This window comes from Thermobia domestica, chromosome 5 (assembly GCF_964235325.1).
Source record: "Thermobia domestica chromosome 5, izTheDome1.hap1.1, whole genome shotgun sequence".
Taxonomy (NCBI): domain Eukaryota; kingdom Metazoa; phylum Arthropoda; class Insecta; order Zygentoma; family Lepismatidae; genus Thermobia; species Thermobia domestica.
Window position 1 is genome coordinate 239,201,761 of NC_137458.1, and position 18,431 is coordinate 239,220,191.

The 18,431-nt window shown below is 34.7% G+C and overlaps 1 protein-coding gene across 2 annotated transcripts in view; it reads left to right on the top strand.

Moving 5' to 3' along the window:
• LOC145686484 (pyridoxal kinase-like) overlaps window positions 1–18,431 on the top strand; it is a 102,578-nt gene that overhangs the window by 73,187 nt on the left and 10,960 nt on the right. For both annotated transcript variants that reach the window (XM_081759837.1, XM_081759836.1), the window contains exons 4-5: window positions 3,131–3,251; window positions 9,930–10,078. In XM_081759837.1, the coding sequence (XP_081615963.1) occupies window positions 3,131–3,251; window positions 9,930–10,078 (270 nt within the window). The remainder of the gene's footprint in view (window positions 1–3,130; window positions 3,252–9,929; window positions 10,079–18,431) is intronic.

Consider the following 18,431-nt stretch of genomic DNA (forward strand, 5'->3'; position numbering starts at 1 on the left):
AAATATTCGTCTTTTAGTGCCCGTTATAACCGGGAATTTATCTAGTAGAGCCGGGAAAACCGGGAATTTCAAAACGCTTTGAGAGTGGACACCCTGTATATGTTAATATCAATATATGCGTATTTATTTGTTATAACGTTACTTTTCAGCTATCATCTTATTTGAAGGGAAAAGAAAATAATATTCGATATTCGAGATCCATTTCGTAATATCGAAATGCCGTTCGATAAAAGAGGTTCCTTTAAGGAAAAGTGTTCTTTTGTATCGAACATTATTGTAATTCGAAGAGCTATTGCTGATTTAAATATTAATTTAATTAAAGTTGTTGATTTCTCTTGCACTGAATACCGAGTTTTACACTGAATTGTAAGCCATCTACCTTGTATCTGATAGTTAATGGGTTCAAACCGTTATAAAAATATTTAGATTTACCATTTTTGTAATGTTTCGTCAAAGAGAGACTATCTAATCGAGGTCTTACGTCGTGCTGATCGCATTATTTCACACTTCTGACCCGGGCTTTTCTCCTCAATGTATAGACTAGTATCCCAGTTGAAGTTAATCATAAATAATTGTTACATTTTTGTTGAGTATCCTTAACTACTGCTCAGAATTTGACAACGGGCAAAACTAAGAAACCCAACAAGGAAGGTGTCTCCAAAATCAGAATCAAATCTGTCAGAAAATGAAACCATTCCATTATTCGTTGTCTGCCTTGACAAGCTGTTCAGCAGGTGAGGTCCGGTATGATGTCCCAAAGGCAGGTATCGAGAACCTTCCAGGTTCCTATCACAACTTTAAACAATAAATTATCTGGGCGTCAGAAGACAGATTGCTCTTGGCCGGAAGCCGTTCCTAAGCCCACAAGAAAAAGAGGGAATTTCTGAATGGGTAATGAACATGGCAAAGAAAGGATTTCCGTTTAAGAAAATTAATTTACTGGGCACTGTTCAGGAAATTGTACAGTCGTTAGGAAGAAGCACATCGTTCAAGCATGGAAGACCAGGGGAAATTTGGTTCAGGTGTTTTATGGGAAGACATCCTTGTCTGTCTCAGAAGAAGGTTGAAACTACTAGCAAGGGCAGGGCTGTGGTTTTGGAAGAGAGAATGCGCGGCTGGTTTGCTGCGCTTTCGAGCTATCTTGAATCTGAGGGATTAAGTGCAATAATGGAAGACCCAAGAAGGAACCTTAACGCTGACAAAACAAACTTTCTGTTCCACATGGTTTTAGGAAAGTCCCTTGGTGTAAGAGAAGTACGGCGTCAAATTACAGCAACATCTAAAGAAAAAGAGGGCATAACAGTACTTGGCAATTTCTGTGCTGACGGGTGTTGCATCCAAACCATGATTATCTACAGCAACATACGACTTAAGCAAATTTTGAAGAAGAATGTACCTGAGCTATGGATCTATGAGAAAACAAAGTGGCTGAATGAAGACTACAACATTTTTGACTTACCTCCAACGGTTTAGTCTGTAGCTAGACACTGAGAAAATCACACTTCCTGTTATTCTCTTTCTTGATGGGCACAGGAATCGTCTATCACTTCAAGTCAGTGGATATTGTTACGATCATCGAATACTGGTGTATTGTCTTTTCCCCAATGTCACTCATCTTCTGTAAACATTAGATATAGGCGTATTTTCACCCTTGAAACGAGCATTGAAGAATGCTCTTTAGGACTAGAAAATCAAAACTCTCGATAACGAAGGTAAATTTTGCACCCCAATAGAAGAAAGTTTGTAATGATGCCGTCAAACCAGAAAGTGTGAAAAGCGCATTTCGTAAGTGTGGTCTTTATCCATTGAGTCCTGCTGCTGTGGACTATACCAAGTATGTTGACGATATTCGGAATATCCCAGTGGGAAAACCACAGCATTAATCTTCTCAACAAAAGTTCCCTACTCCTCATCAAAAACTGAAGTTCGTGCTTGATGATCTGGAAGAATTCATGCCTCCTCGTGTTCTTAATATGTTCCGTGACAAACTAAGACGTGACGAAGAGGAACAGAATGATGATGATTCAGATTTGAATGCTTATTGAAAAAGTGTTAAAATCCGGTACAGTGTGACACATGAAACTAAATTGGCTGATAAAAACTAAACAACAAATGATTGAAGCTCAGAAGAAGAAAACGAGAGTAAGAAAGTGTTAATCGTGAATTCACATGGCATAATGAACGCTTAAATGTGTACGCACTTTCACCCAAGAAGGATCTTGTAGGTGTCATCATTTCGAAAACTGGAGTAAAATTCACAAGTCAAAATATTGCATCAAGATGAGATTGCTTCGAAATTATTATGCTCGCCTTCCCTCAAGTAATAGTGACGATTTTTTAAAGAGTTTCTCAAACTTACTGAAGCCACGGAGAAACTCCAACAATTTAGGCTTAAGAAAGTGTATGCAATATCTTCCGAGGAATGCCGGAAAGAACCGAATAAGAAGAAAGGTAACCAAAAAGATTAACGTAAGATGCTCCTCTCTGTGCTGAATAGTGACGATATGAAACAAACATTTTGTAGCTTAGAACACTTTAATATGTATGCCTCTTAACGTTTGCTATCTTAGTTTATATTTTAGAATTATTGCAATGTGTTTACAATGAAACTACATCCATATTATCCTTAAAGTGAACTTGTTTAAAAATAAAATATTCTGCTTCTATATTTAAACCCCGCTCTCCAATATATAAAACAGCCTGTTCGATAATTAAAACCTCATTGATCGATATATAACACAACCCGTTCGATACATGAAATAATACAATTTTGCTATTTAAATGTTCTTCAAATTTCAAAATTGTTAATTATAATTGTCATAAAGGGTTGGTTTCAACCAATAAATAACACCTTTACAGTTTTATCGCTAAAACAGTACCCTGTTCCTCACTGATAGAAAATAATGATTAAATATTCATAGGAATGTTCTTAAGTATTCGATATATACTGCCATAACCCTACTATCGCCTGTCTCAGGTTGACAATACCGCGCGAATGCGTTTGGATCAAATAGAAAGAGCGCGCAATGACAAATAGCTTGTCATTTGAAAAGATATGTATTTATGTAGTCTTGTATGATTGTTCTGAATAATTTAATTCGTGTAACGTGGTTTATTTATTTGTTTTCAGTTTGTGATCCTGTAATGGGTGATAATGGCCAGATGTATGTACCAAAGGAGCTTCTACCAATATATCGTGATGTAATAGTTCCACTGGCTGATATTGTTACTCCGAACCAATATGAAGCCGAGTAAGTTTACTTTTATCACTTTTTTTAAAAAAAATTTCTAGGGGGACATGGTGGCTCAGTGGTAGAACGCTTTTCTGTGCTGGAGTGGGTCCTGGTTCGATTCGAGGCCTTGTGGCTTTGTGGGTGACATCATGTCTGAGTTTTTTTCTGAATTCTGACGTTCCTCCCATATTCTCCTTGCACTGATGCTTTCACATTCATTCACTCACATTAATTATCCTTTTCCTTTAACCTACAGAACATACTTCTGGGACGTAAAACTGACAGATTTCATTTCATTCTCATTTTCATTTCTAAATCTTTCTCTTCAAGCAACGACAATAGTTTTCGTGTAATTGTAATGTAAGAATTGGCGTACATATTACATAAATAATCAGCTGAAATGTATCAGTTCTGTATTAAAGTCTACTTACCGCCGTTGTTCAGTCGTTTGGGTGTAGTATACTGTGAGAACAGCATGTGCTCCAATCAGTCGTTTACACGATATTCGATTAGATTTATACTAAACGAAGTAAATACTAAACTCACCTACATACTCAGCCATATCTCTTTTTGAATTGATGAACCTTTCTCAAGCAGTTTGTTCATTCGAAACTCAGTTGTTGAGTGATAAAACGCTCATCTCCTGTTGCGAATGGTCTGTAGTTTGATCCATGCCGTGGAATTTTGTAGTGACGAACATCGTGTCTATAAATTTCGTACTAAAATCTGAGGTCCACGGAATATTATCATTCGTTTGTGTTTACCATTCACACCAAAAGCATAATTGTAAAACCTTAAATTAAAGATTTTTTTTTTTTTTTTAAAAAAATGCCGAAATTGCACTATTTCATGAACTCGTGATTTCGATTTGTTCTTTTCATAAAGTTTTTGCTTATTTCCATATTTAAATCGTGATTGGAAGTCAACAGTACGAATTAATGTTAAAATAAATTAATATAAGAATACAAAACAACTTTATGATGGAGTAACCTGTGTTAAAAATTGGAAACGTTGATAGAATCGTAGTACAGTAGAATATTAGATATGAAAGTAATCAGCGGTTATTGTTCCAGGAGTTTCAGTTTTTGTGACTTATGCAACACCAAAGTTAGAGGTCAGGATCTACTATACTGTGGATTCCAAATTAGTCTCTATCTAATATTGACAATAGTATTCAAATAAACAATTCGATTTCGTTTAATGAATATGGCAGTAAATTTGCTATTGATTTAACTCAGTGATTCTCAACCAGGTGTCGCATAATCCCATAATGTATGTCAGAAGATTTTAGAAAAAAAAAAAAAAATACGAAGCATTTAATAATTAGTTAAAATAAACTTTGAGACAGACTGTACCAGTCAACGCTTCAAGCGGTAATAACAATGAATAGTAAAACATAGAGCCACTACTTTATAGAAACTTATACCTAGTCTTACTGTTATCATATTATTAATAAAAAAAAATAAGCAAGTATGTTGCGATGTCGTGAACGTTCAGTCAAGTGTGTTGTCAATCCAAAAAGGTTGAGAACCACTGATTTAATCTAGTAGTGTTGAACGTATACGACCAGTACGAGATTCGTTTAATATGTTTTTCATACATCAAAACCACCCGTTCAAAGGTTAGAAATCAAAATCAAAATCATGTGAGTAATCCTTAGGTTTTGTACACCAGTATATATAGAATGCTATTCCAGAATAAAATTTTTCTAAATCGTTGTATACCTTTTGTATCTTTTTTTTATATAAACCACAGAAACATATGAAATTGAATTATTTGCAGGTTTCTGGCTGAAGTCAAACTTGTAAGTAGAATTTTTCACTTCTCGCGGAAAGAAAGTTTAAAATATTATGCTCTCTTTCCTTTTTTTCTTTTTTCTATTTTGAATTTTATGATAATATTTATTCCATATATTCCATAATATTTATGATAATTTCTTATTCAAGATAATACAACAGTGTGTATCACAATTCTCTCCGGGTTTCCGGTCTTAAAAGAAAATTTAGGCACAGCGGAAAGAAGTTTATTGGATGCGGAAAACATTAGGATTTTGTATAACAAATGTGCGCATGGAATCGTGATGTAGTTGTATCTTTTTCCGCTAGGAGTAGTAGTTTCGGAGTTACAAGTGTACAAGTGAACAGAAAGCGTACTCCGTGTTTGAATTTGAAGGTTGCAGTGCCTTAGTGGTTGAGTGTTCATTTTTGGTGCTTAGAATTCTTAGTTCGATCCCAGTTCGCACCAAGTGGGCTTTGTAGTGGACAAACACCGCATGTGGGGGTTTTCTTGGGATTCTCCGGATTTCTCTCTTCCTTAATGCCACCTTTTCATTCGTTCTCATTATCACCGTCTCCTTTAGTCTACCCGTCATAATAGTGGGACGTAAAACTGAAAAAAATCATTTGCTTATTTGGATTCCAAAAGCAAGTCTATAATGATGGTACAATGATTTTTTTATGCTGAGTTCTACAAGGAACTACCTACAAAAAAAGACAGTTAGTTACTGGTGTAGAGGTTCTCGCAATGAATTTTTTATGCTGAGTTCTACAAGGAAGCACCTATAAAAAAAGACAGTTAGTTAGTGGTGCAGAGGATTGGTTGCATTTGTGTTGATGAACAGGTCGGCAAGGTCCTATCTCTTTTTTTTTTCTTTTCTTTTTTTTTTAAATATATATATATACATTGATGTCCATATGTAGTGTTGTTCAAGTTCATGTAACATTTTTCAGGTGATTTGATTGAATTATCGTATAAAAATGGTACTTCTTACATATCCTAGCAACTGATATCACCTGACCTAATATGTAAATTTTCCCTTAGGAATTACATCGAAATTCTATGCTACAGAATATTCTAAAGGTTCTACCAAGGATCGTAGTGACAGCCGTTGGCGTAACAGATGTTTCGGACTAAATTATAGAATTAGTTTACACTGCGTCTTAAAGAAGGACATATTGAAATATGTGATGTTCTACAAAAGCTTGATTAGTTTTTCCACTTAATAAGACTTTTTTTAAGTACTGAAACCCTGGAGGAAATTACGATACGCATTGTATTTTAATAGGAAAACGAGTATTTATTTTTTTTAAAAAAAAGAAGCTTTATCACTGAGAAAATATGACTGACTGATAAATGATAACATTTCTTATATATATAATATTATATTTATGGCGAAACGATTCAAATTTGTAACAGAATTGATGACAATAAATGACGTATCCGCATTTTTTTTCTTTGCTAATGGATGGTATAGGATACATATTAATATTTGTATGTATATTCCAGAAAGATTATTTCTTCTTTTATATCATTGCGACTTCCTCTAGAATCTTTCTAAGTAACTCTTCTTTTGCTGGCATTTCTTCTCTTGAATCTTCATTCACGACGAGGACATACTGGAAACTCCAAAATTAAGAATCTGACAAAACACTAATCACTTTGTGCAGTTTGAAAAATCAGACACACTTAACTTTTTGGCTTCAATTTTTTTTTTTTTTTTTTTTTTAAGTGAATTTTAGTAATCTGAATATTATAAATAATTAGATACAAAGTGTACGCTAATAATGGTAAGGAACTATGTGCAAAGATGCGAGCATATATATTCTTCCAAAGTTTTTGTGCAAATTGAGTTCTATTTATATAAATAAGAAAAATGCACTTATCCACATCATCTTATTGAAATAACTAAAGAGAACATTTTTTTACAGTATTTTTTTTTGTAAATTTTTGGAAATTAATGCTTTGTTGTATCACTTAGTGCCAATCGTTCTTTTTCAGTAGTCTGTGCCTCGTCTCTAGGTTTGTGCTCCAATAGAAACTTTGTTTTGAGCAGAAAGATAAACCATAACATATTTTAATTTATGTGCTTTGGAAAACATTTTGAATTGTTTTGAGTTGTTATGAATAAAAAATAAAAAATATTAATATTTTAGACTTTTGATTAATATACCGCATTTACATATGTCATCCCATTTATAGTCCCAATTTCGTTTATCACGATAGAGTAGCGGATTTTTTGTCCAGATGAAAAAGTACTCAAACACGATTCTATCCGTGTTTGTGAAACAAGTAGAAAGTATCACACTATTGCGTGCGGTGATTATATTCAATGAGAAAAAGCGGAAAGGCTATTACTCACCGCAAAAAATATGTAGCAGAATTTTCTTCTACATGCTACAGGTAGCGCTTTTGGAAGATGCTACTTCCTTCATCAGCCTGTGGTAGACTTCAAAAAGGCTAAAAAACATGAAGGGTGGTTAAAAGGTTAGGATATGTAAAAAACAAATCTGTCAAACATTAAAACTCACGGGAATGGTAACTCACTGACATTGTACACTGCTGTTCACTGTTTTCTGTTTTTGCTTTCCAAATGATGAAAGTATGTAGTGAAAAGATTACTCCAAATAATATTTATTGGAGAAAATTCATGTAGAAGAAAATTCTGCTACATATTTTTTTGCGGTGAGTAATAGCCTTTCCGCTTTTTCTCATTCAAGTAGAAAGTACTTTTTACTAATGGATGGTATGGGATACATATTCATAAATTGAAATTATATATAACAGCTATTTTACCTTCGAAGAGAAAATTTATCATCAGAAAAATGGTCTCGCTATCGATAGACTTCTGTATCCGTTATTGGCCAACATTCCAAGAAACTATTTCGAAACCAAAATGTTGAGTAAACACAAGTTTAAAACTATTTTAGATTTGTCGACGATTGCTTAATTATTTATAAGGATAAAAATATAGAATTTACGTTGGAAAAGGTCTAAGCTTAGAGGAACAAAACTCCTAAGTTTTCTGGACCTAAAAATTTACCGGCACAACAAAGCCTTTACCCCAATATATAGGAAGGAAAAATGTGTGATTATTTTTTTCCACAAAGATTCAGCACATTCAAATCTGATAAAAGCAAATGTATGAAAAAAACTTTTCCCAAAGAACTGTCCACATCATCTCCGAAGAATCTGAATTTGGTTAGCATTTACAGTTATTGTTTAATTTAGAAAACAAAAGTGGATTTGATGTTTCCACAAGAAGACTGGAAGAAGACTATATGGGAATTTCACATGCCATAAAAAATAACACTTTGACAACACAAAAAATGGACTTATCTATCCCCTGGTATTTTCTGTGATATTTCGACATCAGTTTTTCCATGAAATCTGGGATCAGTTTAGAAAACATATTGTCCAAATTCAAAGGTTACTATATGGAGAGATAACAACTTGAAGAACTCTTTTGTTGCCTCCTAATGGGTAGACGAAAAGGAATATTTCAACTAGAATGAAAAAAAGCACGTGAAGGATTCGAGAAGTGAGAAGCTTTCCACTTCAGGCTTATCCAGCCACTTAAGGGAAACAGAACATAAGGTTTAGGGTTTAGGTTTGAAAGGAGGAAACAACTTTTTTCTTTATTTATTTAACACACCAAATCCTCTATAGATGCGAATTCTGTAACACACGACATTGAAAGTGACAATTCAAATAGTTTACCAATGTGCATAAATTAAATTTGAATCTGCTCAAAACATTTTTCTTGACCACAAACAGTTTTCTCCCTGGAGCACAGACCACTGAAAAAAAGCAGAACGATTGGCATTAAGTAATACTACAAGACTGTTAAAGTTTTTAATCTCTAAAAATATGCAAAAGATAGTAACAAGAATTTCCATAGAAGAGAAATTCTCTTTAGTTATTTCAATAAGCAGATAAGATTTGTTACATAAACAGGACTGAATTCGCGCAGTAGCGTTGGAAGAACATGTGTGTTGTCGATGACTTTTTTTTACACCGTTCCGTACCGTTATTAGTGGTACACTTTTGTAAATAATTATTTAAAATATTTAGATGATTACAGTTCATTTTTCCAATAATAGAAGCCCAAAAGTAAAGATGTATAACATTCTACAAACTGCACAAAGAAATGACTAGCGTTTCGTTAGATCCTTAATTTTGGAGTTTAAAGTATGTCCTCGTCGTGAGTGGAGACTTTAGAAAGGGAATAGCAATAAAGAAGAGTTACTTAGGAAGACCACAGAGAGAAACGAAACGACATAAAAGAAGAAATATTTTTTCGAGACACAAGGTCAGTGCTTATTTATTTATTTAAAATACACTTAGGAGAATTACATAAAACGTTTTGGCGTACCATGGTAGTGTGTCACCCACCCCATAGCAGAACATGCTGCGATCTGCGATGTGATCTCAGAAGATTTGCCGCGCCTGTGCAGAAAAATTGCCAGAGAGAGAGAAAAAAAATAAATAAATAAAATAAAATAAAATAAACAGAAAAGTATAAAAACGTGCCGGCTATGGGTAGATGTCTTAAATGGACGGACTACTCGCATAAATATAGTTTGAACTGTTTTTTACGTCGCGTAAAGCGTATTTTTAAGAATCACAAGTGTTTCTTCTGCAGAAAATTTTTGAAGAATTCTCGCAGAAAACTTTTGACTTACAAAAGCTCATCGCAGAAAGACAAAGAAAGTTCTGCCATCGGGGTTACCCAGAAGTAGTGATAATATTTTTAAAAAACATTGCCTTCGTGAGTTCTTGTTATCGATTATGCAAGATAAGATACTTTTTGCTATTTTTCTGTTTGTTTGTTTGTCGTAATTGTTAGTTTTACCAAGTTTAGTAATCAACTTTGATATTTTGTATGTTATTTGTAATAAACGCTCTTGTTCTATTAAGGCTGCTTACCGGAATAAAAATCCAAACTGAAGATGATGCATGGAAAGTGATGGGTATGCTACATGAGAAAGGAGTACGAACTGTTGTTTTGTCTTCCACAGATCTTGGTTCCAATGAATACCTACTTGGATTAGCTAGCAGCGTTATAGGTGAGTTTAATTATTAAACGTTAGCATCTATAGGTAACAAATAATATACTGGTTTTTAACTTACGGCATACAATTTATATTTGCCGAAAAACAATTTGTTTTCTTGGTATGGTTTATTTTTAACGGTCTTCCTCTTCTAATTGTTATATTCGGTCATGTGGTTAATAAACATAGCGTACTAGAATTAAACTTCAAATCAGAAAATTTTGTCGTTACCCATTGTAAGATAGAGTAACTATTAAGCTACAGGAATATTCATATGCATGAAATCCAATGCAAGTCGCTAAATTCATTTTGGTGTGATGTAATGTAATATGTTTAGTTTTGTTAGCAATCATGATGAAAAAAGCAATGCTGTACGGAAGTACAAGACCTAAAGAAACTTATCACAAGAAGGTATATATAGTATTAGAGTGCGAAAAGGAGTTCATTTCAATAAACTCTATTTAGCTTTTCAAGTATCCTCGTGGTTTGATTTTTCAGTAAAATTTCCACAAATTAGCTATTGCTTTTAACGAGCTGCATACTAGGAATTTAGTATTAATAGTGCAAAATTGATCAAAACATCAAATGTATATTAATAATACTTATGTAACAGTTTTTGCAATGTACCATCTGCCGAAACTGTTACACAAGTATTATTAATATATATTTGGCGCTTTGGTCAGTTTTATTTTTTTTAATACTGTGAAATAATTCCGAAGCTATAACAAACAAGATACTATGAATTTAGTATAGTTCAAATTATAGAGATGTTAGAAAATTTCTGGATTGTTAACTTACTGTACAACTATAAACTCAACCCAAAATTGAAATAAAACATTTAAATTTTCCCATTGTGCATATATTTTCAACTGATTTATGATTTGAATATAATATTGCAAGACTGACTATATATATATATATATATATATATATATATATAAAGAGAGAGAGAGAGAGATAAAATAGTGTAAATGTAAGAAATATCTGATTTTGCTAATAAAGATTTTTTTTTTAAGTTGTGAATAACAACCACTAACGTTTATATCTGTCCTAAAAATCCTAATCAGGTGATTAATTTCATGTATGATTTCGGCAACCATACTGTGATGATTTGACTGCCGGACGCTAAATGAAGAGCTTCCACGTCATAAAGATTGTTACATGTTATTTAACTTAGTCCTTTCTCAAAGAAGAGAAGGCCAGGAATAGTTAGATCAAAGTTAGGAAATTTCGGTTTGTGAAGAGTGAGATTTTAAAAACATTTGAAATGAAAATTTTAAGATGATTTCAGATGTAGTTGGTTCAAACTTAGAAACTTTGACTAACGATGAGTAACAAACTTATGTTCTGTAGTTGTACGCATTATCTTTTGCTTTCGCGTGTGCAGCGGAATATTATATTGGTGAATCATTCACGAAATGCAGTTGGATCAATGATCCTATGGGAAATTCATTTTCGACGCTGCACAATTCCAACCGTTTTTCGTTTCCATTAGTTTCGATTTTATCGGGTTTCGTGTTCTACATTAAGTGCGGGTACCTTATCACACAAATGAAAGAATTTTCGAATTCTTGGTTGTATTTGAGCTTCTGTATTTTCATTGTAATCTATTTTAATTCGCAAAGAGGTTTTATTTCGGAAGTGCTTATATTGCTGATAAAGTTACATATCAGCGTATGCATTGAGTCGATAATCAGTAGGTAGTCAGACTAATTTAATCGAACTCTGTATCTTTAAATATAGAATATGTCTGCGGACACCAAAGTATACTTGCTGCTTTGTGCTTATGATGTAATATATATATTATTATGCATTAATAGGTACGTACTCAATCATTTTTCATAAATAATTATACGGTTGTAGTGATTTAATTATGATTATTCGTACCATAAGTTTTTCTTTAAAAATATTGCTTATTCTTATTTTAAAATTATTCTGACATTAAAAATGATACGAGCAATATTTATGGTATGTAAGTTCAAATAACGTCTCCCCCCTCTCTCTCTTTCTCTTTCTCTCCCTCCCCCCCATCTAGTAATTCTTTGTACAAAATTTTTGCATCCTTTTCCAATGCCAATACGAAATGTTCAGAGTTTTATAAAACAAGATCTTTTTAGACAAGATGTGCAGCTTTTGAGAGGGGGAACACATAAACTGTTCTGCGGGTCAGACGAGTACGGGGTCACGCTCCTGCTAGCACCCCCTGCAAAGAGTGACAAAGACTGGATTTCTTTATTTAACGATTCGCAGTGAAATGAAAAACAAGAAGAAGAGACGGTCAGAATTTGCGATACTTCCAGTATACTGTGGAAGTAACGAAATTTTAGGTTGTGCAGTTTCTGTTTTAATGTTGACATGTTCATATCTTTACTGTGGGGAAAAGAAATCTTAAATGGGATCTCCATTATATTCATATGTTGCTGCTCTATATCTTACTTTTCGCCAAAATCCTTGTAACTAGGTCTTGTAATTAGGGAAGCAAATAGGTTCTTTCTTGCTGACGTGTTATTATCATGTGTTATATTGAATGAAGGAAACTAATCCAAGATATCTATCATGTTTCAGATGTTATGCAAGTTTGAAATATTTTCGCATGTTAACTTAAACACAAAATTCGGTGGCGTAGTCGGTAGATCGTTCTCTTCTGGGGCCATCGAGTGGGAAGGTATTTTTGGGTTCTTCCGTTTCTCCTCATGTTCACATTCCTTTCATTCTTACAACATCAACTCAGTAATTACTATCTCGTTGGAGGGACATTAAACTAATACTTTAATGTGAAGTATAAATGTTAAGCAATGAGGTTTTGCCTGTCAATAACCATTAGCCGTCTTTGGAAATCATTGCAGTTCTGCAATCATTGACTTCTTTCGCTTTTTTAAATAATGTTCCAGGACACTTTTTTTTATTTTTCTCAGGAATAAGCTTATATTACTTGCTTTCTGGCATGGGAATTTAGTTTACTTGAGCGATAGTATTCGTTGCTGAAAAGTAGAATTTTGTAAATATCCAAATATTTTGTTGTTCAACATAGTTTTCAAGTATTCCAAGACCTCATTCAATCCTTTCTGGTTCTTAGATAATTCTTTATTATGGATTCGGCAGGTTAATACTAAGTAATAAAAACATTATTACAAGAAATTCCAAATGAATAAATAGCAACCTGAGAATGAGTGTATACTCTTTCTTATCATGTATTAAGCGTGCGATAGTGTTTCTTGTATTCGTGGTTTAGTTTAACATATTCATTTCTTAGAAACTTGATAATGCTTAAACGTCTAAACCAAACAAAAACTGGATGTCCCGAAAAGGAACGGAAGTACCAAATGAAAGTTAATTTATGCAATAGATATAGACGGAGTACGTGGCTCAAGAAAAATATTTAATGCAATCATAAAAAACAAGTTTTTATTTACGACAGCATATTGTATAGAAAGGCGGTCGAGAAGTGGAGGGTGGGTGTGCAAAGTAATAGGTTTCTGGTGATTTAGTGTGGTTGTTTAAGTTAGTTTCCAAGTTTTCCAAAACTACGTTCAATCCTTCGTGGTTGTTAAATAATTCTTTATCGTGGATTCGGGGAAGTACCAAGTGATAAATCTTTTGCTCGCTACAGCATTTACCGGAGTGTCTTTTCGCTGAGTAATATCTAACTGGAAGCGGTAGCAAGTCACAAGAAAGGTGAAAAGCATATACAGGTAGCCACGTTCATTTTAATATTAGAATCAATATGCCTTTGTGAATCAAGAAAATAAGTCAGTATCTTCGTGGAGTGTCATCCTATTAATACGTCATCTGTATAGAACTTAAAGGATTCTGGTGATGTTGCATGCTCTGGTGTGGATTCTTCGATGCAAGAGGGTACAGGTTCAGGGACGAAACAAAGTAATTTACAGGGATTCATAGGAAAAGATAGCATTATGAAAGCAAAACTGTTAACAGTGTATTCAAAGTGTAATGACATGCATCAATGCGCATGCTGTTAAAGATTTGAAAGTAGATATTATTTACAGACAGTAAAATAAGCGGAAAAATGTAGCTTCAGTGTAAGAAAATAGCTTACTTTAGTTTATGGGTTATCACCGTACTTTAGAAGTGAACTAATTCGGTTGTTGAAGGAGACATAGATGTGCGATTCCGGAAAACCGCAAAAAGGCAAATGTGCATGCGTTATTTGACTTTGACCTTTTAATCTTCTGCTCCTGACCTTTTAATCTCTTTCAGAGAGAGCCCCTTGAATTTAAAAAAGATGATTCAGTTTTCAGTGGATGGCCCTAATATAAGCTTTAAACTTCTTCAAATCTTCAACTCAAATATCAAGACGTCGTCAAATGATAATGTAATACTTGATAGGAAGCTGTAGATTATTTACTGTGCGTGGAGCATTTAAGGCTACAATTGAAGTCGCAAACTGGAGAATTGTTGAATTTTGTAAGAGCTCTGCATAAGTTATATAAAGTTCGGGCCTGCGATGGTTTTTATCATTTCACTTTGATGTGCAACTTAAGGAAGGGGGAGGATATATATAAAACTAAAAATTAAAGTGGCTAAGTTTTTGACTTCATAACTCTTGAACTACTCGATCGATCTCTATTAAATTTTCAACATAGATAAGATTCCGGCCTAGGATGGTTTTTATCATTTCACTTTGACAGTGCAACTTAGGGGAAGGGGAGATATTTAAAAATGATCAAAATTTACCGATATTAGTTTCGAATCCAGTTTTCTGGGTCGCTGAGATGAACAGTGACACCTCCAATAACGGTTAAATCCAAATTTAGCTCTGCATCTTGGGGGAGGGTGAGATACATACAAATGATCGAAAATGACCGAGATTAATGTTGAATCCATACTTTTCGGGGTCGCTGAGACGAACAGTGACACTTTCGATGCAGTTTAAATCCAAATTCACTCCTTTATGTCCAAATTGAAACATTCTCCCCGTGCGAAGAACGGGTATTTGCTTGTAAATTCACTAGAAGCTCAGAAAAATTTCTAGTGAAATTATGTTCTGTGTTGGCTTCAAATTAGCGTTTCCCAGTAAGCCATTAACATACCTATATTCTGTTGTATATTCAACGTGTCAGGAAGGATAAGAAAGTTGCGAGTTTTCCGAGCTATCAGATCGTGTGAGGTATAGCGGAAGAAGAAAAAATTCTTATTCTTAGAGTTATATTTCTAAAACTTTTTGCTTCAGAAGCAGAACCTTTCATTACAGAGTTTCAGATTGACTCTCCTCTCAGTCAATTTTCTGATGTACAACACTTTGTCGGACCTATGCAAAATGAATTGTAAAACCTAGTTTTTAATGCTTCGAGTTTATGTATACGAATTGATGTGGCCTTCCTGTGAAGAAGTTTGACATTGGTTTTGCTACACATAATGTCCTTACATGACAACCAACAACTGATTTGGACATATTGGATTTTCGCCGATATTGCAGAATGTGTCTACAGAAATTTGTATGATTCATTAGCTTATTCGGGTTGCTTTGAAAAACTATCCATAAGGAAATTCAGGATTCATTATGCACGAAATGCTTTTCTTCGTTTTTGCAGAAACAACAAACCAGTGACAAGAGGAACAGGAAAAGAAACAAAAACCTGCTAAAGACAGGAAAATAAACAAGCTTGAAGCTAAGACGATTAAAATAACGGAAGATATGCACAATATTGATGAGGAAATAAAGCGTTTAGAGAAAAGAAATGAATTACATAATACTATTGATTTTTTTCTGAAGATACGTTGTTACTTTAGCTGTTAATATAAAAACAAAGCATGCTAATTTCAAGTGAATGGAAAGTGTTTTAATTATTGGGACAGAACCGAACTTAAGTTATCTGTGTTATGTTTTTCGATGTTCGGTTTTTTTGTGTAATATATATTATATATGGGACCGAAGACGGTAAATTTAATGGAAATTTACTGTTCTATTGTTTGAATGAAAATTTTCATGCCGCAATAATTGCAATAATATATATATATATATATATATATATACAGGGTGGGCCATTTTAATTAATCCACGGAAATATCTGAAAGATGATAAAACATAGAAGAAATTTTTGAAGTACACGTTATATATTGCTAAGGGGGAAAACCAATTCCGCCAAAAGTACCCCTCCCCGCCCCCCGTAAATGGGGGTAACGGGGGGTAACTTTGAAATGTCAAATGGGAACATGGGTCGAGTGATACCTCGTTCGAAAGGTCTTGGAAAACTAAGTAACGCTGTACCAAAAGATGTTTCATATTGTGCACCAGTTTCAAAATGGCCGCCATGATATGGTTCGGAAACGCCAGTACCCGTAGTATGAAAACCATGGAAGGTAAATGAATGGAACAAAATTGAAATACGTAAATATCATAGGGCATATCGAATGATGTAATCCCTGTGATCCCAGTGGCCTCCCTGAAGGGGTTTTGTGGGCTAACTTCAAAATTTCAATGTCCGACCGGACAACGGTTCGGGCGTACGCTTGACCTACCCAATGCTGTTTGGAAGGCAGATTTCATGCATAGAGAATTGGTGCACTAAGTTAACGCGGATGGCCACAGTTACATTTTCATTAACTATTAGCATTCATGTCATTGTGAGCTTGAGGGACGAAACGGTGTGTACGTATATCCTCGAAATGCTTTCTGAATAGCCAGCACGCATTGCATAAAAGTTTCTGTTTTTTAGTCACTACAGCGTCATCCTTACAAACAAATGTTTCAACTACACCATACCTATTTGTAAGGTTAGCCTTAATTTACGAATTAAAGTAGAGTTCTCATTAGAACTTTCATAGTTACTTTCCACCCCACTCACATACAGAGCGCAGGGAGAGATTATTTTGCAGGACTTGGATTTCTCTCTATACATTATGGCAATTTTACTCTAATATTTTTTATCTCTGTTGTATTATTCTCGAGCCTTGGAACGCCTCCGTAGTTTTCCTATTTAATTTTCGTTATTTTCATTTATATCTAACCGTATTCATACTATGGGCACTAGACGTTTTCTGAGACAGTCACCATGTCTTTGCGATCATTTTGAAAACGGTGTCTCATGTCGAAAATTTTCTTACAGAAGCTGTTTGATATTAATTTGTCTATGTAACGTGATGTTACTCGCTTCAAGCTGCTATTTGAAATTTTCAAGCTGGCCCCGGATACCTTTCAGTTGGCCCTTGGAGTCACCCCGACAACACCTCTCGATGTGCCTTACGTCAGTTAGCTACTCCAGTTTTTCTTCTGTTGATTTATCCAATCGCTTTCATACTACGGGTACTAAACCTTTTCTCTGACACGGATACTATGTTTCGGCGGCCTTTTGAGAACACTGCCATTTGACATCAATCGTTTTCTCCTGCAATATGTTAGATTTTGCAAGATTTATCGAACGAGGTACCACTCGACTCATGTTACTATTTGAAATTTTGAAGTTAGCCCTCAAGACCCCTTTAGGGAGGCCACTGGGATCACAGGGATCACACCATTCGATATGCCCTATGATATTTACGTATTTCAATTTTGTTCCACTCATTTACCTTCCATGGTTTTCATACTACGGGTACTGGCGTTTCCGAAAGATATCATGGCGGCCATTTTGAAACTGGTGCACAATATGAAACATCTTTTGGTACAGCGTTACTTAGTTTTCCAAGACCTTTCGAACGAGGTATCACTCGACCCATGTTCCCATTTGACATTTCAAAGTTACCCCCCGTTACCCCCATTTACGGGGGGCGGGGAGGGGTACTTTTGGCGGAATTGGTTTTCCCCCTTAGCAATATATAACGTGTACTTCAAAAATTTCTTCTATGTTTTATCATCTTTCAGATATTTCCGTGGATTAATTAAAATGGCCCACCCTGTATATATATATATATATATATATAGGGGTAGACAAAAAATCTAAAAACACTTCATACAGGACACGTAAGTTTTACCCTCCACTGTACACGTGTTGCGGTTGCCGATCTTATTTTGTTTTTAATGTGTCATGTGGACCTTCCTCTTCCGTCAGCAGTAACCAGGTGACCTGTGAGTGTCGTGGTGTGAAATTGGTGCGGTAAAATGGGCGACCTGACAAACTTCCAAAGAGGCATGATCGTAGGTGCCCGTCTAGTTGGAGCTTCAGTGGCAACAGTGGCGAACATTGTGGGGGTATCGAAAAGCACTGTGTCCAATGTCACGAGGGCATACACAATTTATGGGCAAATGACGTCTGCAAAGCACAACAGTGGTCGAAAGACAATCCTGTCAGATAGGGACCGGAGGACATTAAAACGGATTGTAGCAGCTAAAAAGAAGACCACTGCAATGAAAATTACGTCTGAACTCAATTCCGGCCTACAGAACCCGGTTTAATCGAAAACAGTGCTACGG